This window comes from Gymnodraco acuticeps, unplaced genomic scaffold, assembly GCF_902827175.1.
Source record: "Gymnodraco acuticeps unplaced genomic scaffold, fGymAcu1.1, whole genome shotgun sequence".
NCBI lineage: Eukaryota > Metazoa > Chordata > Actinopteri > Perciformes > Bathydraconidae > Gymnodraco > Gymnodraco acuticeps.
Window position 1 is genome coordinate 2614173 of NW_022990558.1, and position 26314 is coordinate 2640486.

At 41.3% G+C, this 26314-nt stretch overlaps 1 protein-coding gene across 1 annotated transcript in view; it reads right to left on the reverse strand.

Moving 5' to 3' along the window:
* Positions 1 to 279: 279 nt before the first annotated feature.
* Positions 280 to 26314, reverse strand: part of mprip (myosin phosphatase Rho interacting protein) — a 44737-nt gene continuing 18702 nt past the window's right edge. Inside the window, 18 exon segments of the mRNA XM_034227482.1 lie at positions 280 to 1187; positions 2734 to 2822; positions 3537 to 3699; positions 3812 to 3898; positions 4429 to 4542; positions 4654 to 4813; positions 7061 to 7178; positions 7325 to 7472; positions 11503 to 14073; positions 15678 to 15815; positions 16442 to 16507; positions 16509 to 16995; positions 17974 to 18083; positions 18747 to 18836; positions 18930 to 18998; positions 19536 to 19592; positions 21787 to 21885; positions 23224 to 23350. Of these exon segments, the coding sequence (XP_034083373.1) occupies positions 1116 to 1187; positions 2734 to 2822; positions 3537 to 3699; positions 3812 to 3898; positions 4429 to 4542; positions 4654 to 4813; positions 7061 to 7178; positions 7325 to 7472; positions 11503 to 14073; positions 15678 to 15815; positions 16442 to 16507; positions 16509 to 16995; positions 17974 to 18083; positions 18747 to 18836; positions 18930 to 18998; positions 19536 to 19592; positions 21787 to 21885; positions 23224 to 23350 (4765 nt within the window). The 3' untranslated portion in view covers positions 280 to 1115.

The following is a 26314-nucleotide window of genomic DNA, read 5'->3' on the forward strand; positions in this document are numbered from 1 at the left end:
GACCAGAAAGAGGGCTTCCATTGACCTCAATGTTCAGCACAGTTTATGACCCCTGATGTTTTTTGAAAGCTTGTCTGCCCCGAAGATCAGTTTAATATTGATATTTAAAAAGCCAGAGGTCTAAGTTTAAAACGATAAATCATTCAATCTGAGTGCTGTTTGTTATCATCACATGTCTGTATGGTCAGCAATTGAATGGAAAACTGGATTATCATGTCTTAAATTGTTATATTTGTTCAGTGTTGAAAAAGTAATAAAAAAAATTCAGAACACAACAAAAAGGGTGCAAAAATATTTATTGCTAATAAACCTGTAGTCAGATGGTGTATATTTGCTTTATATTTACAATAATAGAGTACAAAGGAATGGGCATGTGAAAGAAAAATCCCAACCGTTCAAATAAATACTAAAGGGACTGCCACTGAACACGACTACAAACAACTCCCATACAGCTGGACCGATGATTGCAGTTAGAGAAAGAAAAATATCTATATAAATGTTCATATATATATATATTTAAATTAGAGTCAGTGAATCCCATCCGAATGCATTAAGCTGTCGCATTTCAACGGGTGTCTCAGATTGATCCGAGGATAGCGGGGAACATCTATGATGTCAGTCAGGCGCTGAAGCAACATTTTGTTTTCAAATGCAGACGAGCATTTGAGTTTAGTAGCTTTTTTCACCGAGCAACACCTCCATCTGTGCTGGAATGATGATGGAGCGTTAGAACAACGCCAGACTCATTCCTATGCTTTTAATATGCACTACTCCTTATGCAGTTGTGTTTAGCCTTTAAACATCACATGTATGCCTTTGGCAAGCAATAGTCTAGGGAGTTAAAACAGTAGCTTACACACTCATAGTTTTAGTGTATGCATGACAATTAAAAACTGTATTTACAGTAAGACATGGCAGCAAAAAAATAAACGATACAAAAAAATGTCACAGTTAACTGAAGTGCATGGAATGCAAAATCTAGACATGTTTTTAATAATAATACATGATCTGTGTTGTGTGACCAGTGTGTAGTGTAACTAAATGAGTCATTACAGAGCTAAAATATAGTGGACTTCTAAACATGCAGCAAGGTAAGAAGACGTGATGCGTCACTGTCAGAACTCCTTGGCCTCTTTGTTTTCAAACAGGTGGAGTCTCTGCTCGGCTGTCAGCCCTTCCCTCAGACTCTGGGGGGGGAGAGAGAGAAAGCAGACGTTAATAAAGAACATGACTTCCTATGTACAGACATGCTGTTTCTGAGCAGGCAGTGTTTCCCTTTGTCAGTGTGAATCTGTTGTCGCCCAGTGATTACATCTGTATAACGGAATCATAAGAGCCCAATCACCACATGAGTTGTTTGTAAACTCTTCTCCACCCAGTGTGCTATGGAAGACCCAACACTCTTCTCCACCCAGTGTGCTATGGAAGCCCCAACACTCTTCTACACCCAGTGTGCTATGGAAGCCCCAACACTCTTCTCCACCCAGTGTGCTATGGAAGCCCCAACACTCTTCTACACCCAGTGTGCTATGGAAGCCCCCAACACTCTTCTCCACCCAGTGTGCTATGGAAGTCCCAACACTCTTCTCCACCCAGTGTACTATGGAAGCCCCAACACTCTTCTCCACCCAGTGTGCTATGGAAGCCCCAACACTCTTCTCCACCCAGTGTGCTATGGAAGCCCCAACACTCTTCTACAGCCAGTGTGCTATGGAAGCCCCAACACTCTTCTCCACCCAGTGTGCTATGGAAGTCCCAACACTCTTCTCCACCCAGTGTACTATGGAAGCCCCAACACTCTTCTCCACCCAGTGTGCTATGGAAGCCCCAATACTCTTCTCCACCCAGTGTGCTATGGAAGCCCCAACACTCTTCTCCACCCAGTGTGCTATGGAAGCCCCAACACTCTTCTACACCCAGTGTGGAGAAGAGTAAATGTACTTAAGTGACTTTGCCAGTTTTATTCTGTCAACGAGCAAGACACACTGAGGCCACTTTGTGGAAGAATGGTGTCTGTGTACATGTCTTTGACTTTATCGTGTTGTTTAATGATTCCTTATTTATAATATAAAATCAGACTAAAGCTACGTAGCATTTGACCTATTTGCTCACTTTTTGCTGGTCTTTGTTGGTTTTGGGACTCCATAGTAAGCAACTCATTCACAACACATATCACCACTAAGGTGAAACGACAGACAGATTAGTAATCTCATCCATTATCATTCGTTCTTCACCGTCACATGTCTATCTGATATTTGTTCAATAATGTGAAGAAGAAGAAGTGCTTTAGAGGCGGAGGACAGAGGAAGTGTTTTCACCGCCTGTTTGTGCGTCTGGTTTACCTAAAGGAGAAGGGGGAGGAGCCTACACGTCCTCTGCAGCCCTAACTGTCCCAGGGCATGTCTCGATTCACAGACTGAGGACAGAAGGGGGAAAACACACCAGCAAGTGTGTGTTAGACTACCAAGGGGTTCACTTTGTAGCTGCACTTTTGATGGAGTCACAAAAAAAGAAATAACAGCAACTTTGCAGGTGACCAGTAGATGGCAGTAGGTGATTTAAAATCTCAGCCTGTGATTGGTGGGAGACTTTAAAATGTCAAAACAGGACTTTTTTCTGTCAGTTTTGAATGTATTGCTGCTTGAGCAATATGACAATGGGTGATACAGATCCATGAATATCCAGCATTAACAGAGGGCTGAAGGACTGATGGCTAGTTTGCAGGAAACCCACCTTTGACCTCAGTGTGCGCTCTGAGCGTTTGGCTGCAGCAGCCGCCATCTTCAGGATGTCAGGGTTGCTTTTGGACTTCATGATATCTACTGAGGAATAGTATCAGAGTTGAAATAATGAGAAACAGTGGAGAAAAGGTTGACACACAATTGTTCTCATGAAAGAACCCTCAGATTCATTCTTATTGAGCATGTTTAAGTGATTTGAGCCATCTCGTAAATGGACCACCTATCTCTAGCTAAATGAATGAATGCCATACCAGATGTCTTCAGAAAGCCTTCCCTTCACAACAAGGGGAACATAACTGTGACTTAAATTCTACTTTATTTCCTGTGATTGCTCTATTATTACTATCCAAAAAATAAGTATTTAAATTAAGCCCAAAATGAAGATACTAAAATAAAAAAATAAAATAAAGATGAAAAAACGAAAATACTCTGTTCATTAAAAGAAAACGTTTTTTATTGGTATTTTTGGGCTGAGGGTAATTATGAAGGAAACTATCCTTAACATCCCTACTGCCTTATTTTCTCAACAGCCTCACATCTCCCCTAGTTGGCTCATTGTTTTTAAAATGATGCCACATCAAACCCACAAATGGATTGGAACAGGCAGCCTTAAATATGCTCGTCAAATCTCCCAAACATGCACCTCCTTATTATTTCATTTATAACAAGAACGTTTTTGCAGTTTAGAGAGTTTGATACATCTGACTTTGACCACTTGTTCAAGCAGGTGTCACAGAGACACAGAGCCTTAAATCGTTCTTTCAAGAGGCCGACTGGATTTCCTTTTGTCCGTACCGTATCCCCCCCGCTCCACCTCTTCCAGCGACGCCTCTCCCAGCGCCTGGTGGGCGAGCTGCAGCTGGTCTCTGAGCCGGCCCAGGTCCCGCTCGGCTTTGGCCTTCACGATGCTCAGCTCCGTGTAGATGTCCTTGTACTTATCTGTTGCATATTTCTTGTCCTGAAAAACACAATGTTCGGCATTTCAGATAAAGGGTAATCAAGCTGCCTGTCAGCGAGGAATTCATGGAGGTCCCCGGTAAAAAGGACTGCTAACAGATAAAACAACGTACTCTTTGGGCAGATTGGAGCTCGTCTTTCAGGGAGTTGATTTCCTGCTTCAAGTACTGGACCTCAGACTCCTTCACCCTCAGCATCACCTGGAAATAAAGATGAAATGAAAAAGATATACAGACAATGACTGATATAGAATCTGATATCATTGAGGTTCAGATACTGTGTCTCCCAAAACTGTATTACTCTGCAATGATTCTTCTCTTTATCTTAGTCTAATTAAAGCCTCAGAAAAGCTTTAACTTAACTGTAGCCAAACAAATCCCTATCACCTTATTTCTTATAAAGGCTAAATGTTATGTAAAAAGGTGTGTGAATAGATACACTTATACGATTACAACAAACAAAACCTATCATTGGTGTGGAGCAGCAAGAGGAGTGGGATGGGGAGGGGCAGAATTGGAGTTTAATTGTTCTATATATACATTTGCATCAATTATATTTGTATCTTTGTGTCATTTTGTGAAGATGGCCTGTAAAATGTGTAACAAGTTGGTCACGAAAGTAAGAGAAATGTAAAGTAGGCTACAAGACGTTGCAATATCCTGCCTAAGGAGCACTATTCAAAACATCCCTGGCACAGATGTATTGTTATATGTTGTGATATTTGCCTTACTTCTAACTCGTAGAGCTCTTTCCCCTGTATTGTGATGTTTGAGTCTCCTACTCCATCCTCAGACGTCATGGAGCGCATCTTAGTGATCTCTGCTGCGAGGCGGTTGTTCAGCTCCTAAAAACGGGCACGAAGAAGAAGAAGCTTAAAACGTTTGAAAGGAGAGCTGTTGTGCTTTCTTTTGCACTCAAAACTGTGAATGTGTGTTCACAGTGTGTGTGTGTGTACCTGGTTGTGTGCGTTGAGCTCCTGGTTCTCCCTCTGACACTGCCGGAGGGCCTGCCTCTCGGCCTCCAGAGCCTGGGCCAGGTGGGCGTTCTCCAGGCACTTCTGGGAATACTGCTCCGACAACACCTCTATCTCCCGCTGGAAGGAACACAGCTCCTCCCTGAAACACAACACAGGAGCACCCTGAGAGAACATCCAATACCACCAGCTGGGGTTCAGGGGGAACTGGATGCAAATACAGCTCCAGGTTCAGGTTTACTAAAGGACTTATTACGCAGAATGGCCATTACACAACATTGTATCACTGGATTCTAATCATTGACCCAATATTGTGTGCATCATTTTACTTTGGCAGCTGGTACTAACTTTTAATAACTTCTTATCCTATAATGTCATAATTCCTTAGTTGATACAAATGTCTGGGGGCCTTTCTTTGCCTATGCAAAGAGGATGACCTTCCCGGATATTCCAGAATAAGACCCAAATCCTTTTTTACATATATTTGCTTTACTCATTGTCTTTATTCTGACCTGAAGAGAATGAGGTTATTGTGCGTTTGCTTTTTTGTTTGTTGGTGTATGGCCAAGCCGACTGTTTGTGTTGATGTTGTAATGTATTGTTTGTTATGATCTGCACTTTTATAAAATAATTATTCCTTAGTTGATTACATTTTTTCATTAACAACATGAATGTGCAAAGTAACTAGCAACTAAAGTCGCCAAATAAATGATAAAATAAAGAGAACTGGATACAGCATTCCTATGAACGTTCTCAGTGGCGAAGTGACAATGATTTAATAATTTAAATAAGGGTAAAAAGTGTTTATACTGGAGAGCTATTTAGCTAAAAATAGTATACGCTGCATCTCTTTTCCAATAAAAAGTATTATTTGGGCCTGAATGACGTCACAGTCTGACACAGTAGCTGCTCGCTTACTGCTCTCACACGTGTCACCAAGTTCAGTGTTGCAGCACGCTCAATACCGGCAGGTGTGCCTGAACGCAGAGTTTCTTAACACATGTCCCAGCAAGTCATAAGCGACAGCTGCACAATCTGATCCTGTATCAGTACTCAGATCAGATGGAACATTCTTTAATGAAGCAGTCAGATCAGTCAAAAGAGTCTTAAAAAGCTCAATTGCTGTTGGGAGTACAGACCGACATACAGGATTATTAACGGTTTGAAAAAAAAAAAATGTGTTCAAATTCATTTTTATTTAAAAATGTTGGTTAAGTGTAGGGATGGGTATCGTTTGAAATGTATTGATTCCGATTCCGGTTCTGCTCGATTCCCCGTTTCGATTCCAAAATTGTAAAAGAAAGAGGTCAAACGTTTAGATAACAAAAATATCTTTATTCTTTTAAGCTTTAACTGACATTTTTACAAATAAAAAATATAGATGCAATACAAATGTATTGCATAATAGCTGTGCTTTATCTTAACTAAGCTATGCCTGTAGCAAGCTATTAACAGGCATTACACTGTGCCTTGTCTTTTTCTTTTAGTGTAGGGGAGCCTCACTTCAGAGCGTTTACCGCGATCCATCTTTGGTGTTATGAAGTGACTGAGCTCGTGAACTGTCTACGGGAGGGCGGGGGGAGCCTCGCTGCGGGGTAACTGTGGACCTCTGTCACCGTAACTTACAAATTAAGGGCGGTGCCGGCTGTCAGCGTACCGAGCCGGTCGTCAACGGCCCGCTGACGACCGGCCGTTCTGTGATTCTCCAGAACACACAGATGGCCAGTCTGCCCTTACCCTGTATTCCACCGGGTCGCCGCGGCGCAGACGGACCCGGTGGAATACAGGGTCTACCGCGTTTAGGAACCGTTAAGCAGACCGAAATTGTGTATTTTGTTTGGGTACCCTGTACCCGGCATTTTCTTATCGGTTCCCAACCCTAGTTAAGTGTTGGGGATTTGAGCCTTTGCAGACCATTTACATGAACGAAAACCTATAGAACACACTACTGGGAAGGGAAAACCCCAAAGAGCAGAATAGGGCCTTTTTAATTTGCCAAAAGAAAGCCAAGCAAATGAGCAGAATGACTGATTACACAGTAAAGTTTAGGCTTATGTTGCCTTCATGTAACATGGGATGTTTGTCATAATCCAACTCGTAACTAACTTAGTTAATAACGTAACTGTCAAACTATGACCGGGATACTTCTGAATTTACTAATATATTCAACTTGACGCTTAGAGAAGTCACTTTAACCAAACGGCATCTGATTGAACTAAATATGTTTGCATTTTGAGTCCTACTGCTGATTAAGGACAGTACTTGTGTCGTCATGCTCTTCTCATTGTAATCCTACACTACTCTTCATGTCATTAAATAAACAGACTAAGACAGTCAAGGTCCTTGATCAACACCAAACCATACGGCATATAAACTACGAACAACTTACTCATGCTGCCTGCGGATCTCCTCGATGTCTGCGTTTTCTGTGTTGCTGTTTGCCTTGCGAGCCTTGTCCAGCTCCTTCTCCAGCTCTGACCGGTGGGCGTTTTTCATTGCTTCGATTGCTAAAGTAACAAAAAATAATGCTTTAATAAGTACGTACAAGTTTAATAGTTTACTGTAGTAGTACAAGCAAATAAGAAAATACATTTTGTATGAAATTAGGGGTGACAGCATCTCTGTGCTTCTTCTGTGAGGTGATTTGATTTACCGGCGATGGTGGCTGCCGTCTCCTCTTCAAGCAGTCGCTCCTTCTCCGCATGCAGGTTCTCCAGCTCTCTGTGGTTCTTCTTCTGCAGCTCATCGATCACCTTCTGATGAGAATCCTCCATGGCAGCAAAGCCCCTCTCACAGGTGGCCTATGGGACGGGAAATACGATGCAACTATGAGTTCTCGACCCATCTGGACAGAGACCAAGGTTCTCCTGCCCCCATAAGCAGAGAAGGCAGGAACACTTTGCTCTACAATATAAGCCATCTCCATCGTCATTTCTTCCCCCTGGCATAGACCTTGCAAGCCACAGCCTGTTAGCCACGAGCAAGTTGAGCCTGTGTGAGTATAACATGGGTTAAGATGAGGAATGACAGGATAAACAATACACTGAAGGAATAAAAAGACAATGAGAGAGGAGGCGGGTGTCAAAAAGTATATGCTACCATTTCCTATTCAAAGCCAAACATCCACTGATGATGCCTTTAAATCCTTATTTACACTGAGCTGAGTAATGTGTTTGTTTTTTTTTAAACCTTAAATGTTTTAGTTATTTTGCTGGTGTTACCACTTAGTTACACATTCATAAGCTGTGTGTGATTATGTAATGTTTTACTGTGCTCAGAAAATAATGTAACAAAATGTTCATTTGGTGTCCTTGCAGCTCGTTCCAACACACATTTAAAATCATTACTGCCGCTTCTGACGTTTGCAATGTCGCTAACGGGCAGACTGCTACTCTTATGTACGGTGGCCGACGGGAGAAACACACTGCACTTTAAAAAACAACGCAAATATAAAAACACAAAACACATGGTCCCAGACATGTGCCTCACTTTTTAGTGTCCCTGTTTCATTGTGTTTTGAGCTTTGCATGTTTACTAGCAGCGTTTAGTTCAATTGGTGAAATTATTAATTTATTTGCATGTGTGCAATTACACAATTGTGTTTTTGTATATGTATTGTTTCGAAACTGTTTCTCCTAACGACAATGTTTTGGGATGTTGTATAACATTTGCACCCATTGGCCAAAAAAACTAAAACCTTGATATTAATGAGTCCCAAACGTGCGACCACTACTCGACTAATCAGCTAATCGCTTGTACTGACGACAACTGGTTGACTAGGAACATCTTTTGTCGAGGGCAGCCTAAGGCTGTTACCAGCAGCTAATATGCAAATCCTGAACTGCCTATGGGAAAACATTTTTTATGGACTATAAGGTTAAGGTGATCAATCATGAATATCTGGTCATCTGAAACACTGCAGTTTAATGTTTGTCAGGTTATGGCATTTTTGTCGTACATTGGAGAAAAGGGAAAGAGGAGGATAATCCTCACCAACACGTGTTTAGAAAAAGCCATTACACTGCTATTATAACTACAGTGCAAGTTTCCACAAGAAGGGATTTCAATGGCCTTTCCACTAGCACAACTAACGACCTCGTCCTGCATCCGGCCTCTATTCACTGCCACTAATCTGAGGACTCAGTCCATGGCTGGGCCGTGGCCTGTCTCTGCCTCAGTGTAACTCCAGCCCGACAGGGGAAATGGAGGTTCAGTGTGTTTTCACAGGGATAAAACCCCCTGAGAGCACAGCCCCAGGAACCCACTGTAAGGCTGAAACATCTCCCCCACAGAGCAAATGTAAACTTCCGGCTCTGACATCAGACCACGCACAAGCTTTATTTAGAAGCATGTCAGGCTCTGTGTCTCGTGTGTAAATATATCCTGGGTCATGGCAGGATCATGCACTCTCGACTGAGACAGGGCAGAATATTTGATTAACAAAGACATAAGATTATTATGTGAACATCGAATATGCTGTTTAACTCTCCCTCATTACAAGTTACAAACCTTTAAAATATATGATCTTTAAAACACCACTGTCTCTCGACCAAACTGCCAATTAGACTCCAGTGTTTTAAGTTAGTTATTATTGTATCTAAACTTTGATTTGTTGTAAATAAAATAAAAACAATTTGTTTTTTGTGACCCGTTTTCACCTAATTATGTCTTTGGTAGGAACCAATAGCCGCTTTCACACCAAGTACTTTGCCGTACTTAGTGCCCAGCACTTAGTGCCAGCACTTAGTGCCAGCACTTAGTGCCCCCATGAAACTAAGTACAGATCGCGTTCACACCGGAATAAGTTCCCTGAGGGAAGATTACGCAAATGAAGCCGCTGACGTCACTTATTCTTCTACTGCTTTGGGTTTACTGGCAGGCCGCAAACAACTTCACGGCGTATACTGCCACCCTAAGTCCCCGGCCGGAAGTCCCCGGAGTTGGTGACTGGCTTCAGTAGAAGCTGCTGGGAGTCCCAGCAGCTTCTACTGAAGCCTTCCGAGTAAATCGCCAGAACGCCGACACCTCCTCATCTCCACCGCTCCCATGTTTTTTCTGTGTTGCCATAAGTTATTCTCTCTCCGTTGGTGCACGGGGCTAATGCTAATAATGCTAATGCCAGCAAATACAATGGCGGCTTCAAAAAACTTTTTACGAAATTTGTACTTTTTTCTCCCCAGGATAGTATCACCTCTCTAGCAGGCACTAAAAATGGGGTTAAAAGTTCTCGGAATTAAGTTCTCTTTTTGGTGTGAACGCAAGATTCCAGGCACTATCGGAACTAAACGGGAAAAGTACGGGTAAAAGTACTCTGGTGTGAACGCGCCTAATGGGGTTGAGGCAGAGACAGTCCTAGAAAGTAGAGAAACGTACCCACTGGAGGACTAACGCTTAATTTCGTTGGGTCCTTTCATGGGGGGAGTGTAACGCAAAAAAATGAAATGAAGCTCAATTTGACCACGCCTTAAAGAGTTGGTTCAAACTAATAAAGAAAACACTCTTCCCTATAAATTCCACCAGTGTTTAGCCATGGAGATTGAGTTTTAGATTGATTTGATAAAGTTTTGAGCTGGAATTGTTTGAACTACCCTAATATTTGCTAAGGTTTTGAGCTGGAATAGTTTGAACTATTAAGTGAATCTCATCAGAGATGCATAACACATTAACATATTACATTAAACAACTTCACCAGCGAAAGTTACTCAAACTATGTTGCCATGATCAGTATCCATGAGGCACAATGTTGTTGTTCCTCATGGATGGTCAAGGGTGCTCATGGATGGTCAAGGGTGCTGTTAGGTGTCAATACACTGCGAATGTTTATGGAGAAAGACCTTTCTATTGAACTTTTGGTGGGTGCTTTGAGCACCAAAAACTAAAATATTATCACCTCTTTCACATGAAACCAAAACCATTTGGAATATATGAGAAAATGGGTATTTCAGTTAGTTGGGCGCACTGAGCCTTATTTTTACAAGAAGCAACAAAGCTTTTAGACTTGTATTTTAACTAAATAGAGTCAAGGTCTACTTAGTAGCTTCATTCATGGCTTTCAACCACATGTCACTACCTTTACCAGCAAATTAAGTTGTTGGCTTAGTTATCGAGGAGTTGTACCATATAAGATCCATACTAGGTCATGTCATCATAACTGAGTTAACTGAAGTTGCTGCTGGCCGTGAGATGCATTTGAAAGCCCAAGAAAAATCTTGTGAGAAGACATTCGGTTAAAATTGTAAGGGTTAGGGTAACTATTGTTCTGAGAAAGTAGAGATATAATTAAACTGTTAGCAGAAACAGTGAAAGGCAAATAATTCAGACCCATCAAAATGTAGTTTTTGGCCAAAAACAAATAATAAAAGTAACTTTAAATATTCGAAAGGGTTCAAAAATTGCCCTTAACCGTTTGTGGCATAGCTAAGTCAGTCGGTTAAATTAATAAGCACATTGAACTAAGACCAGAGGAACTCATTTCAGAGTAGAATAGGCTGATATGATAGGATGCTTTGGTGTAGATTAGAATAATGTAGTATCTTGTGTTGAATCTTTTTGGGTTAATATAATGTTCCAGAAAAGTTCTAAAACTGATGAAACTTCAACAAAATGGGTTCCTCAGTCCACGACTGCTGAAGCGCCAATGATCACATAAACCTAAAGGGGGTTAGTTCATGCAACACAGAAGAAAAGTGGTTTACAGAACAAAGAGCAAGAGTAGTGGGAGCAGGGTTAGGATTGGGGGTAGAAGTTGGGAAAGGAAGGGAATCTGGGAATGCCACAAAGGAACACAAGGCATCACAGATGCAGGACGGCAAGGACAAGGAGTGCTTCCACCTTCAGGTTTTCCAGGTCTTTCTCGTATTTCAGTCGTAGAGTCGTATTATCTCCCTGCTCTTCCCGGCGTCTCATCTCTTGGGTCATGACCGAGACCTGGGTGACCAGCTCTCGGATTCGCTCTTTCAGGGTCGATGTGTGGGCTGAGGCGAGATGCGGCAGTCTGTCGGTATCCGCTGAGTTCTTGTCTTGGTTTGATGGACTCATCATGCTCCTCAGCTCTTCCATTTCCCGGTCAAACCTCTCCATGAGGTTCATCCTCTCCATCTCGTGCTTCTCCTTAAGACTCTCCATGCAGTTTGTCAGGGAGTTGATCTCCTTCACATTTTCTTCTGAGCGAATACGCAGCATCTCGTCGGCCTTAGCTATTTTATGCCTCAACTTTTCAGCTTCCTTCTCATAGCTGTCTTTGACCTCTTGTAGTTCCTTCCTGGCATGAAGCTCATTGGATTGGTGCAATGAGTCTGTGGGCTCTCCTTCCATCTGGATGATGGATGAAGTGTGTTGCCCTGTGGCAAGTTGACTCTGGATAAATGCCAGTTTCAACTCAAGGTTTTTGGTGGCTTCTTTCAATTTATGACAATTTGGACAATCCAAGCTACCATTCTCAACTTTGGTCTGGTTTTGCTTGAGTTCTTGTTTATGTTGGACTTTCAGCCTAGTGATCACATAAGACATGTAGGCTTCTTTAAGGGCATCAAACAGATGATCTGAGGACGGTTTCTGTTCTTGAACAAAGCTTGTTATAGCCAAAGACAAAATCTGGTCGTCTTTGGCCAATTTCACACTGGATACAATCTGTTTCAGAACACTTGACTTTTCCTCCAAGGTGTCTTTTAACTCTTTTTTAATCAGAGCATTTGTTTCATTATTAAGCCATTTGTACATGGATGCAAAATCTGGCTCTGTCACTTCCTCACTTTCATCTTTTTCTTGTGGACAAATCCTCCTAATCAAGAGCATCAAGCGCTTCTGTGCCAACATCTGTCGTGCCAAACCTCTATCAAAGCTGTGTCTGTCTTCTTCTGGTTTGATTATGGATGACCCCAACAGCTGGCTCCAGAACTCTCCCTCTATTAACAACCTCATGTCTTTCTGACTCACACAGGGTTGTTCTTCTTTTGAACAACTAAATAAAGTGCTTTTTAAATAATTGAGTGTATTCTCTACATCAACATCTACCTTTGCTAACATCTCTAAAACCTGATCAATCGCCTCAGACTTCCTCTCAATCTCTTCTACCACTTGCTCTAACAGTCCTTTATTATCGACTTGCATTTGTCCTGCTTCAACACATTCGCTTATTGTCTTTTCAACTTTACCCGTCTTCAATTCTAACTTCTCTTTTAGCATTGTCATTTTGTTTTCTGCTTCCCTTAGCATCTCTCTACTGAGTTTCTCAGATTCCTGGTTCAATGTCATTAGTTCTCTGTTCCTGGCTTCAAGTTCCAAACAGCGCTTTTCTTTAGAATGAAGGTTTGCCTCCATCTCAAATAGCTTTTCTTGTGAGGATTCAAGTAGTTCTTCCTCTGGATGTAACTCCTCCTCCTCCTCCTCCTCCTCATAATCTGGGTTAAAACCAAGACCTTTTAGCGTTGCCTCTTTCAACTGCAGTTTCTTCTCAGTTTCTTTTAGGGTGTTGCCGAGCTCCTCCATCGTAATCAGAGCTTCATGAAGCCTCAAGGACTTCTCATTCAGCTCCCTCTCGTAAAACTCCCTGTCTATAGAGATTGCCTGGTTTTCAGCCAGTTCTGCTTTTAGTATTTTTAGCTCTTCCATGACCAGGTGATGCTGTTTACCGCCTTGCTGGCTGATCAGCTCAACTTTAAGTCTGTCTATTTCTCTGTCAGCCTCTGTCAGTTGGTTCACGATCTCCTGACACCGTTGTTTCAATGCCCCATTTTCACTAGTTAAAAGTTCAACCTTCTGGGAGAGCATCCCTTTGTCCATCTCAATTGTCTCTGAATGGTTTTCAATTTCTGAGAGGGGTCCATAGGGACTTTTTAGGCTTCCTAGACTTTTATTTTGAACCCTTCCGACCAAATCCTCAATGGTTAGAAGACGGGCTTCGTACTCACGGATGCTTTCTCCTGCTCTGGCTAAACTTTTTTTTAACGTTTCATTTTCCATCTCCTGCTGGTACTTCCAGGTCTCCAAGAGCTTCTGAAGTTGTTTTTTCTCCGCTGTCTCTTCATAACAACTATGGAATCTCAATAATTCTGGCAACTCCTTTAGGGACAGAGGTCTACCGGCAATCATGTCTTCTAATTCTTGAATTGCCTCATCACTGTCCTGAAGCAAGAAGCTAACTGTTTTTTCGACAAGTTCAGGGGGTGGGCCTTCCGGTATAGATAGATTTGGAAGTTCAGAAAAGTACGGATCCTTGATGGGAGAGTGAGAAAGCGAAAGGCCAAGCTGTGCCTGCATATTGCGTTTTTTCAGCTCCTGCAGCTTCAGGAGCTCTTTGGTCTCCTGGTACTTCTTTGTTAAACTCTGTGCTTGAGAACTAACCAGTTCGGGCCTCTTCGTCTGGGGCGTCACATCAGCCTCCAGACCCAAAGGGTGCTCCAGCTTGGAAAAGGGGACCAGACAGTTGGTTAACACACAGCAGGGGAGACACAAAGCTTGCTCATCATTTTCAGTGTTAACTACCAATTATTTCAAAAAGTGACATTTCAAAAAGATTTCCCACATGACCCCAAATTACGTAAATGAAAAGTGATTCAAAACAAACAAATAATTCCCTTAGGTTTGAATGGTGTAAATTAAAAGCAAAAGAAAGAGATTCAATTAGCAGGGTTAGTTCATCAGAACAGAGCATGCACATTAAATGGTGAAAAGTTATTTCAATGGGGAAAGTAAAGCAATATTAGTTTCAGCTAGATGGTTTACCCAAGGATGGATGGAATACCAGGTCCTACAGACACATTTCTGAGATGTTCTGGTCCAAGCTCATGTCTTGCACCAAAGCATTTTTTCTGAGTGGAGATAGTGAATAGTTATAGCCGACTTAAATCTAATGTCCAAATATGTTTTCAAACTTACTCCATTGTTCATTGAAAGTAATTTGTGTGTTACATTTCAAGACAAAAATTGCATACACTTAACTCAAACTTAAATCAACTATAAAATAATCCGTCAGCCTTTAACCCATTTATACATTGGCACAAAAGCACAGAAGTTCCTCAAACATCACACGTTTATGCCATTACATAGCTTCAGTATAATATTTGTTGACAGAACAACAAATGGCAGGTCTGTAGAGCAGTTAAGAGAAGATGAGAATCTGACGTCCATGCAAACAATTAGAATACAAGCCAAAGAGTTATTCATACATGTTTAGCAGAACATTTGAGCAAGTAGAGCTACTCTTTGTATCAGTGACCATAAAGGATAATATCACTCTAACATTTTAAAAACTCATCAACTTTTTGTAGCCAAGTTAAAAAAAATAATAGGGCTATATTTACAGATGACCAAACATGAGTTTTGATCAGACAGCAATTTAAGAAATAATAAATGTATATATTTTAAATGTCATAATTCTATGTTAAGAAGAAGGCATTGTTGTCCCATGACTTAATATATGACAATACGTTTGTTCCAATCAATCTCCTTTATGCACACTTTGAGAAAAACATCAGAAATATATTTCTTTTTTTGGAAAGTGAAAAAACCGCCCAATGTTTTAGGTCTCAGCGGATGTAGAACACCTTGTGTATAGTTAAAAGCAACATGTGATTAAGTTTATTGAACAAGTTATATTTGTGATATTGGGTTCTATAAACAGAATTCCATTGATCATCAACACGTGAATTCCTTGGTCCAAAATCAAAGATATACTGAAGTAACGACTAGCATGAGTTCAGACACAGACCTTTAACACAGAGATAGGAGATTAACTAGTAGAAGCCAATGTAGTTATAAGATCTCAATGGGGTTTTTTATACATGCGATGAACTCATGCAAAGGCACATATCTGTAGCAACTTTGTTGCTCTGATGTCAGTTTTTTTACGTTTTCTTACAAATACAACATGCAAAGAATGTTACAAAATGGAGGAGAAAACACTGCTCAATTGAGAATACACACATTACATCTAAAACAGGATTTCCTATCATACTGAGGCAAAGAGCAATGCAGCTGCACACTGAATACAAAGAGTTTGAACTCACCGGGGAGATGTAACCTGCACGGATGTCATGCTCTCTATCCAGAGCTGTTCTCAGCTGCAGCTCCAACTCCTGCTTGTGCTTGCTGGAGTCGAGGAGCTGCTGGTGACAGCCCTCCAGCTGAGCCTTCAGCTCCTCTATCTGCAGGAGCAGCAGGAAGAGGCTTTGGATAAACAGTCTCAAGAACCTCTAGCAAGTGAAATTGTATAACGACCACTTTGGCTGAGAAATGTACTCAGCTGTTATTAGTTAGTGTTCATTCTGTGAGATAGCAAAAATATGAAACTGAAATTCTTGGGTGTTTCCTTGTTAATATTCTCTCTGCATGTTGGCGTTTGTGTATTTGGAAAAATATGTTTTTTGGGGAAGATGAAATATATATATTTCATCTTCTATAATATTTATCAGTTTTATAAAAATTACATGAAATCGTTTTATGTTAATGAAACACAGACAGAGGCACGTTTGCCACATTTATAATCTAGGTGATCCCAACACATGCAGTTTAGACAAGATGCTAGTAGTTAGCTTGGTACATGTTGAGTGTGAATGACAGATAGCAGACAGGTAGGCAGTTACATGACCTATTCAACTATTTAAGAAAACTAGAACCAACCTAATGTGCCGCCTTGATGAAAGAAATGTATACCAAATAGTGAGACTCGATTTGATTTGATTGAATTAACTGCTTATTGTTTTCCTGATTGGCAACCTGCTATGTGTGCATTTAATAGAATTGATATTAAAAGAATAAACTAAAAACGTACCCCTTGCTTGTAATTCTCCAGCAGTTGCTCCAGCTCAGTAGTATCTCTGGATTGCACCGGGGGGGGGCAGAGTCACCCTCCTCTCCTCCCTCATGGGTGTCTTCTCCACCTGTTGCCAGTGTTGTTCAATCACCTCCTCCACCATCTGCTGCCTCTCCAAAGACACGGGACCTAAAGGATCTGTTTGTCCAACTCCCTCTGCACTCTCACAGTCAGTCCTCCCTCCAGCTTTAACAAGTGTCTGCTCCGGCGCTGAGTTAGTCACAGAGTCATAACGCTTCCGCCTCTCCTCTTTCCTACGACTGCGCTCCAGCTCCAGGTCAGCATGGAGGCTCTCTGCCTCTTGTGCCCGCTGCTGAGCCAGAGCCTGAGCGATGGGTCTGAACTCAGCCCAGTCGAAAGTCTTAGAGCGGCCTTCTCTTCTGCGTTCACGTGCCCGGCTCTTTATGACACCTGCCGTGGATTCTCTCTCTATAGACGCCTCAGAGGAGGGGGTTACATCTGGCCTAACCAGACCCTCCAGAGGAGAGAAGGAGCCATGATCCTCAGTAGAACTGAAAGGCAGAGATAAACAACAAGAATCTTTTTAGCTTAAAAATGTGCTCATTGTCCCAAACTGTGCGCAATCTGCTGCCATTCTGGCCTGGGCTAGGGTCTACTGCTAGCTCCTTTTTCCAATCAACTATCATCACCAGAGATGGGGTTGTTACTAAATAAGTAATTTATACTAAATAAATTACTTATTTATTTAGTATTCCATAACTTAATAACGGAGATGGTCAAACTAAAGTGGTAGAGACATGGCAGAATTCCTACAATGAAGCGGGACATTGAACTGTTCACCCGTAAGAGGGCGATCAAGAAAAGAGAGCGAGCGGCCCCGTTGAGGGAGTTTACAGAGTAAAAGACACAGAAAGACAGAAGCACAATAACAACAAGTAGGCTATATTTAGGTGTTTTTTTGTAAATAACCGACGGTATCAAGAGGAAGTAAAGTCCCCTGGTTTGTCCCTTATACCCTAACTGCCATGAGACAACTCAAAATCAAGTTTCCAAAATCCGACATGGTCTTAACGCACCGGCAGATGACAGCGCTGACAAAGTGTGTTTCCTGCAGCGAGAGGCTACAATACTAATTGTGGGCTTATCATGTTGATTCGGCCACAACAGAAAGAAGAAAAATAAACTCTTGCTCTCTCCAGAGGGGCAGGTCAGCCAAAAAGGCCAAACGGGCCGTTGCCCGGGCAACATTATTAGTCCGTACCTGTGCACGTCCCTGCAGCAGTGGATAACAGCTTCTGGCCTGGACACAGTTTGCACCTCACCGTCACATTCCTGTCTATTCTTCGGACGAACTCAAAATAATGGGCATACCTCCACCCCTCAAAAGTTATCGCTGACTCAGCCATGTTTATGCAGCACTGCACGTGGAGATGTGGTCGTGCAGATTACGTAGCCTACATATAAACCTGCGGCGGAAACCCAACTGGAGAAAATGGTTATATAATGTGTGCAGTATTGGTTGTACTGACCTTGCCACATCAGGGGCGGTGGATGGTCGGACGTTCTTCATCACTGCTTGGATCCAGTTCCTGCGTATCCCTCCTGTCATGGCCGACAGCGTTTGCACTCCCTCCTTGGTCTGAACATTCAAAATGAAAATTACACTGACTCTATAGGTAATGTGATAACATTTCCCTACATTAAATAATACCTCCATGTTCAGTCTGGCCGATACTTTTTTTAAGTGTATTGGTGGTAAGCAAATCATATATTTTTTACCACAAAAGAAATAATTAAAAGATGGTATGCTTCCTTTGAAGTCTCTCTTTTAATATTAACAAATGTTATACTGTGTTCATAATAAATTAATCCTGACACTAATCCATTCTTTCTTTGTCATTCTCGAGGCATAGTTAGATAAAATAAAATAATTATTTTTAAATAATCAAAAAAAGGTATTAAAAAAATAAAATAGGGATACAAAAAAAAAACTTAATAGAAATCAAATTATAGGAAAATTAAACACTATTGTAACCTTATTTGTGTTATTCAAAATATAAACCCCTGTGACCCTGTCAGTTATCAACAATGACATCACAACAGTGTAAAAATGTTTCCGTGTACACAGATTGATACTGAAAGTAAAAAAATAATTTGACGTCATGGCTGTGGTATTTAGTTATTATTATACCATGGCTACGAACCAATCAGATTACTTGGTATGAGCAACCTGTTTTATTAAGCGATAGCTCAAGACAGGCCGAGGTAGAAAATGAACAGTCATGGTTAAAACATTTCTTACATGTATTTGGAATCCATAGTTGCGTTGAGCCTGGTATTCAGTGACATTGTAGCAAGTGGACAGGTCGATCTCCCCATCCAGGTCCGAGGCCTGAGTAACAGAAAGATGATTGTGCAAACATAAATAAGGAACTGCTCACCATAAACATTTACAATGAGTGTACACTTAAAATAATAAGCATACCTCCTCTGCGATGGAATCCTTGTAGTATCTCAGGCTGTGATCCGTCAAAACAAACCAGTATTTCTTCCACTAAATTGACAAAAAGAAGACAACGTTTAGTCATCCATAGATCATGAAAATGTAATAAGATATATAGAAGAAATCCCTAAAACCTGCTCAACGATGGCACAGAGTTCGCCTCTTTCCCTACATCTTATAAAATATTTATTTGAAAGCCTTCAGGCTCCGCCCTGGTCTTTAAGTCCATTGAAGATGCATCATCAAAGTGTAACCACACCTCTGTAAAGACCATTGAATGCTACAGACGTGCAACAGTGCATCAGCTGGATAGTTCAGATGCTGTTTGAGCTGGCTTTTGACCCCCTTGTGGTGACTCCATAAAGAAACCCTAAAATTGAATAATTACTTTCTGCAATTTGTAAATGTCTAGAGAATTTAAAGTTGGAAAAATTCTTTAAATGTAGGTCCCTCTTGATACTTAATCATACTTGATTTTTTTAACAGACCTACTAAAACATCAAACATAAAAAATGTTATTAGCCACCTAGGTTATTTCTCTCTCTCATTTTGAATACTATTTATCACAGACAGAGGTAGATTAGGTACCTGGCCTTGCTCATCCAGCTTCACCATCCAACCTTTCTTGAAGTTCAGTAAATCCGGCTAGAAAAGAAGAAAAACATTTGAATTTGAGTCTGAATTAGAACAGAAAAACAAAGAAAACATGCAAAATTACCCCAGAACCAATCAAATACAAACCACAACACATTTTTTACATTTGTTTACGTATTCCATTATATTACAATAACTTCAACTAGCATAATACATCAATCTACAGATCCATCCAACAGTTTGAAAACAATTCCTTAATGAAAAAAATCATTTTGTCACTGTAAAACACAAGAGCAGCAACAACACATGCTCACTGAGTCAGCTGAGGGCAGAAGTTGACCCTACCGATGGATCAAAAACACATTTAGAAGATGTGACGCTGTCTTAATGTGATCCACTGGCCAGGGCCAACTTCTGCCAGATGTGTCGCTCTGTGCTTCTCCAGCTGAGGATGCAGAACACAGTGCTCAAAACTGTTGTATTCTGCTGTGATTCCACACAAATGAAGACACACACACACGTGAATGGCGGCCTCACGAAGCAGTGGTACATTGTGATATACTCTGTCTCACACAAACTGACATACACACACCCTCTCGCTTAACTAATAACACAGAAAATGTGCAATGAATACACGCAGCGGGCAAAATCTGCACACAGTTGGAGCACAGTGAAGAGTATAACCTGGAGAGGAGGGGAGGAGGAGGGGGTCTCCGCAGCATGGACGTTAGGCCTACATCATCCACAAACATTAGGGAAAACTCAAAATGCTGCTGAACATAGCTGTATGGACCAAAAATGCTTCCACTTCCTGTTTCAGCAATAGAGTGGTGCAGGGAAAACCCAAAATGAGTTAGCGTTTCAGCACTTCCAGGCAACAATTTGGTAACAAAGATGCCTGAAATAAGGTCTGTGGTTAACATAATCTGATGAGATCTTTAGGTTATATTATATGAAATACAATAAGTAAAAATAACCCAGCTGGTGAAAGTCTGAAGCTATTACACATCTTAAATAAGGTGATTACTAGCATGTGACTAAATGTGTCTAATAACCGTTATCATGCCGTACATTAGCCTCCTTTAGCTTAGCGGTGGTGTCGTAAAGTCATGTGACCGTGATGTAGTTCCTTCACATTTTGACGTTAGCTTTTTACTTCTGGAGATTGCATTTTTTCAATGGTGTTAATATGAGGAGATGATCCTGCTGAACGAAATGTGTAAGTATGATTCAAATGTGTTTGCCAGCGATTTTATTCCCAAAAAAAAATGGAAAAATGCCAATGGTTTTTGTCGAGGGAGCTCTTGCGATGCTAACTTCCGAGTCAGCCTACACAAAAACCAGAACATCCCTGCACTACTATTCCCCCAGTAAAAATGGGAGATTGTTTTCTGAGCAAAGATGATGTGCTCTTTTGGGAAGAGCACAGAGACCTTTATCAGTTTTTAATTCTCCCAACTCAAAACTGAATATAGCCTTTACAGCTGAAGACCTTGCACTGATGCTGACCCTGGATCAGACAGCTGAGCAGAACAGGAGAGGCTTTGTCTGCGAGACCAGAGGAATACTAAAACATTCAGGACTTCAGAGGGAATTTAAAACATTTGGAATGTCAAAACATTAAGAACATACTGTAGGACTTTTAGCAGTATGGTTGAACAAAACAAGCATCCAAAAGGTCCATTTACAGAATAACTATTCTTACTTACAATAACCAATTTCAAAAGCCTTTCAAGAATGCTTAACAACCAACTAGTAAGTACGTACACACACACACACACACACACAACACACACACACACACACACACACACACACACACACAACACACACACACACACACACACACACACACACACACACACACACACACACACACACACACACACACACCACACACACACACACACACACACACACACACACACACACACACACACACACACACACACACACACACACACACACACACACACACACACACACACACACACACACACACACACACACACACACACACACACACACACACACACACACACACACACACACACACACACACACACACACACACACACACACACACACACACAAACAGACTGTGGGTATGAAAGTATGTACTTTCCTCTGTGAAAACATGTGCTTGACTTGTGCTGAAATGCATTAATCGTTGGAAGTCACAGAAAGGATTCCGAGATGACTGCTGGAACTTTCTAACATACATGAGAGGAGAGTGAACACTCACCGTCATGACGGACTCAGTGGTCCTCCTGTCCAGGGACTTGGCTCTCCTCAGAGGGGGCAGGGCGGAGGGAAAATCTGAACCAACGTCACGTCTCTGCTCCTAAACAACACACACATATTGAAGTTATTTTCAAACATCTGTACGTTTAATAAACTCTTATAGTAAAGAATCTTTTTTTTATTCAAATACAAAATAATAGCCCTTTTGGACTATTTGAGATTAAGAGGCCCTATTATGCTTTTGGGGGTTTTCCCTTTCCTGTAGTGTATTATGTAGGTTTTTGTGCATGTAAATGGTCTGCAAAGAGGGAGTTTTTCTCCCACACACTCACCCCTGCCTGAAACGCCTCCATTGGATTCCTTTGTTTACTTGCGTAACACAATGACAACACTATGTTACACCTAGCACATTGTACGTGCTAAGGGACAGTACATCCCTAAGCAGTTAACAAATCACAACAGAGCCGGCCGGCTAACCAATCAGAGCAGACTGAGCTCTGGTTTCAGACAGAGGGTGAAAAGAGGTGCTGCAGCACAGGCAGTATGAGAGAAATAAAGAGCTGTTTGAACATTAAAGCATGGAGACATGACACAGTAGAGACACTACATACTGATATGAACCTGAAAAGGAGCAAAATAGGCCCCCTTTAAACATAAGAAACACAGAAACCACAAATCATTAATACTACATCATCTAATTTGGTCTGTTTAGGTGATGCTGTGGAAAAATGTAATCAAAACCGTTCCTTCTTTGTCAATCCCTTTGTCAGGATTAACTCAGTGAAGCAAAAATAATGAAAACAAAAACACACATATAGCATGAGGCTAAGTTTGTCAAACCTAAATGTGTGTGTGTTGCTTAACAGTAACAGTAGGAATGACCAAAAGCTTGTGTGCCAGCAAGGCAAGGCACAGAAGCAGTTTTCTTGATCTGTAAACATGCGTGGTATTTTCATCTGTGTGTGACTGACAGAGGACCAAAGCTCGAGTGTGAAACAGTGCTTCACTGTGACTTTGTGAATCAGTGTGTGACGTTCTATTTCCCTGAAGTTGGGTTTCAAGTGGTTCTGTCCGAGCACAGAGAGCCAGGGTGGGAAAGGGAGGAATAATCACCAGGGGAATCCCACCACAGAATGGAAACTGGAAATGAAAACAGCACACGCTGCTGATCTCTGACCTACAACCAAAACAAAGATGGGGCAGAGAGAGGGAGAGATGGAGAGAGGAGGCCAAGGGTGAAGGAAAAAGATAGAAGAGTGTGGGGGAAAACTTGGGCGGGGAGAAAATAAAACCCACGCTGGTAGGTCCAAACGCCGAGCACACGGGATGTTGTCCAGAACCACAGATTATAAGTCCTACTATATCTAATGTAAACTGCTGAACAATGGAGGCACTATTGGATCAAATATACACGCGCACAAACACACAGCAGTGTTACCCCTCTTTGGAAGCGTCTCTGCTCACTCCGGCCCTGTCTGGATCCACTCCCCCCCGACTCTTCCACCTCCATTTTCTCTTGATTCTCCAGCTCCAAGGCTTCCAACTTCTCGATAACACCGGAGCGACTGCAAATCAAACCACAGACACAAACTTATTAGATCAACCAAAATCAATCAATTTAGTGTGTCCTATATATTATACATCTTTTCATTTTCCCCAATGACTCATGTCTTTGTATGATAATGGCGCTGAGAGGCAGTAAAGCCTATAGAAAAAAAAGAAGTCTTATAACCCTTTCAAACTAAATAGTTACAGGGAGGGGAGGAAGTGTGTGGGAGAGGAACTCCCTCTGGAGGGAATACAGGGATATTAGCCTTTGCAGACCATTTACATGCACCAAAACCTATAGAACACACTACAGGAAAAGGAAACCCCAAAAAGCATAAAAGGGCCTCTTTAATGTTTTTTGTTTGTGCTTCACCGCATGTAAAAAACTGTTTAGACGAGCCAAATCAGATAATGGATTTAAAAACTATGTCGGCATTTAAATGTTCCCAAATGTGTTGTGACTGATGTTTACATGTATTTATTGCATCTAGAGTGTCGATCTATGCACTCGGCTGAATGTCTAATGATTAAATGTTGAAATGAAACTATTAGCAGATTTATTTATATCGTTTAATCTCTTTGTTCTCTCAATTGCCACTTCCTCTCTCCCCCTAGATAGATCTGGAGGGTGCATTGGACCAAAGGTCCAAACAGCAGCCTCCGCTCACTTCTGTCCATCTGTAGCCTTCCTCAAACTGTAACACAGTATCTTACCAACTCTGGCAGGTTCCCACACAGGCCTTTTGTTACATGACAGAGGAATCTGCACCAGAGAGGAAGAGGGTGAGAGGCAGCGAGAAATATTATATTACTCATTTGCCTAAATGGTGCCCTTATTTGGGGACTCTTGAGCGAAAGCTGCAGTCCTTAAAAGGGAACGAAGGAGAGGAAGAGGACAGTGTGAGGCCAAAGCCCCACTGTGAGATCTTTTTCTCTTGAGTTATTTTGCAGATAGGCTTAAAGGAAATATTCAGAGTAAAGAGTTGGCGGTGCTTTAACCCAAAACTATGAGGTAGCATCATATTCACCATCAAATCCACAGCCAAGCCCTTTTGAATGGATCTTTTCTTATTATGCTAAATAGGGCCATGTTCAATCTAAAACAGTGTGTTAGGTTGACCATTGTTTCTTTACACAATCTCATAATTCATTGCAAATACTAGCGCCTATTTAATCAAATTCAACTGCACAGGATAGAATGAAAAAGAGAGAGAAAGAGAAACTCCCCCTGAAGGGAACTTTGGGATTTGAGCCTTTGCAGACCATTTCAATGCATGAAAACCTATAGAGGACTCTACAGGGAAGGGAAACCTCCCAAAAGCATAATAAGGCCAATTCAAATGTGTACAATTATTTGGAACAGACTGAGGACAGCCATTCTTCATCATCCGTCATGCTACACCTTCGAACAGAGGACAGAGATATCTAGCTGCATCAGTATTCACCCATTGACCCGTACATATGTAATCAGGTTCATATCTGAAAAGGTCAGAAAGGTCAAGGCCTCCCTGGCTGGGTATGGGCATGCCTGTTTAGACAGAGCGTGTGTTTCTGAAAACCCAAAGCGTTTCAAGTGGACCAGTAAGGTGTTTATGGGCTGTAGGTGGGCACTCCTCCTATTTTCCTCTCCCCCTCTTTTTCCTTTCACAGCTGGCATGGATGGAGGGACAGAATGCAGCAGGAAGCTGACTGTGGAAGGGAAATGATGACCCCCCTCTCACCCGGTTGGTTTGTTTGTGTAAGACCTGTGACCCCTTTATGAACAGCATCAGTTCAGAAAGGCAGAATACTGAACACAAAGTACAGGGACTGTGTGTTTATACATTTCCCCCCTACAGTTAGTAAGGAGGGATTATTAGGTAACATATCTTTACTTTACTTTATTTAAACCTGATGTGTTTGTGTGCACATCAAGAACTTTGGTAGTTTGTGCGTCACTAAACTGGTTGTGTGTCTGTGTAAGTGCCTTTAAAAGGATAAGCTAAGTATTTTGAGCCCACAGTGTTTGGGTATGGTGGTGAGGTTCCAAGACAGCAGTCCACTGACCCGGTTGATCAGGTTAAATAAGGCTGATTGAATACTTCACCTATCATCAAGGAGAGCTAAGGGTTATCAGGCTCAGTAAAGCTCTTCCTCTAAAGTGTGCATGTGTCCTTCTTGTTCAAGCCTCACCGTCAGGCATGGGTGGATCCATTACACAAACTTTTTTTTAAACAAGCATTTACAACTTATATAAACCAGAGTTTTATCTCAAGTCTTTTCAGTGAATGGCTGTACTTTTGGTGAACCGGAAAACTAAAGGACAAAACTAAATCCTAAAATGAAACTTTAGGGAGTTTACAGAGTAAAAGACACACTGCAGTTGACTTAGTTGTCCTCTAGTGTCATTAGGGTTATCTGAAAGCATGGTGTTGCATTGAGGACATTTTGCATTTCAGCTTTTATGGAGGTCAGATAACACTTAAAAGATAAGATACAAAAATAAGATAAAATAAGATGTTTCTGCCCAGTACAAAAAATAAATGTACAAAATGTACTCCAGAACCATAAGCTAGCACCTATCCTGTCGCTTATATATCTAATAAGGTCCTTTTCAGGTTACAAACTACAAAATGTAAAATACTTTAAACAAATGATCAAACAATGCCAGTAGTTTTAGTCTAAATGAATAGCTTCTGCCTTCAAAATAAACTATGTTTGCTTGTTGCAACATGTCTCTAAAGCTTACCGACAGTGATTTAGTCAAAAGGTTGGGAACCACTGATATATAGAGAGGCAAGAGACTATAAAACTCTATGAAAAAAGTAAATATAGTTAATGGTACATAGATTTACCAAGTCTGAATGTTTTTTTTAATTAAATATTGTAATTTTTGGTTTGTTTGTCTGTAATAAAACCTGCTGGATTGTCCCTCACTATATCGATGTACACCTCTGTTACAAAAAAAGAGGAAAATAAGAAGGAGAGGGTTTCAATTCATA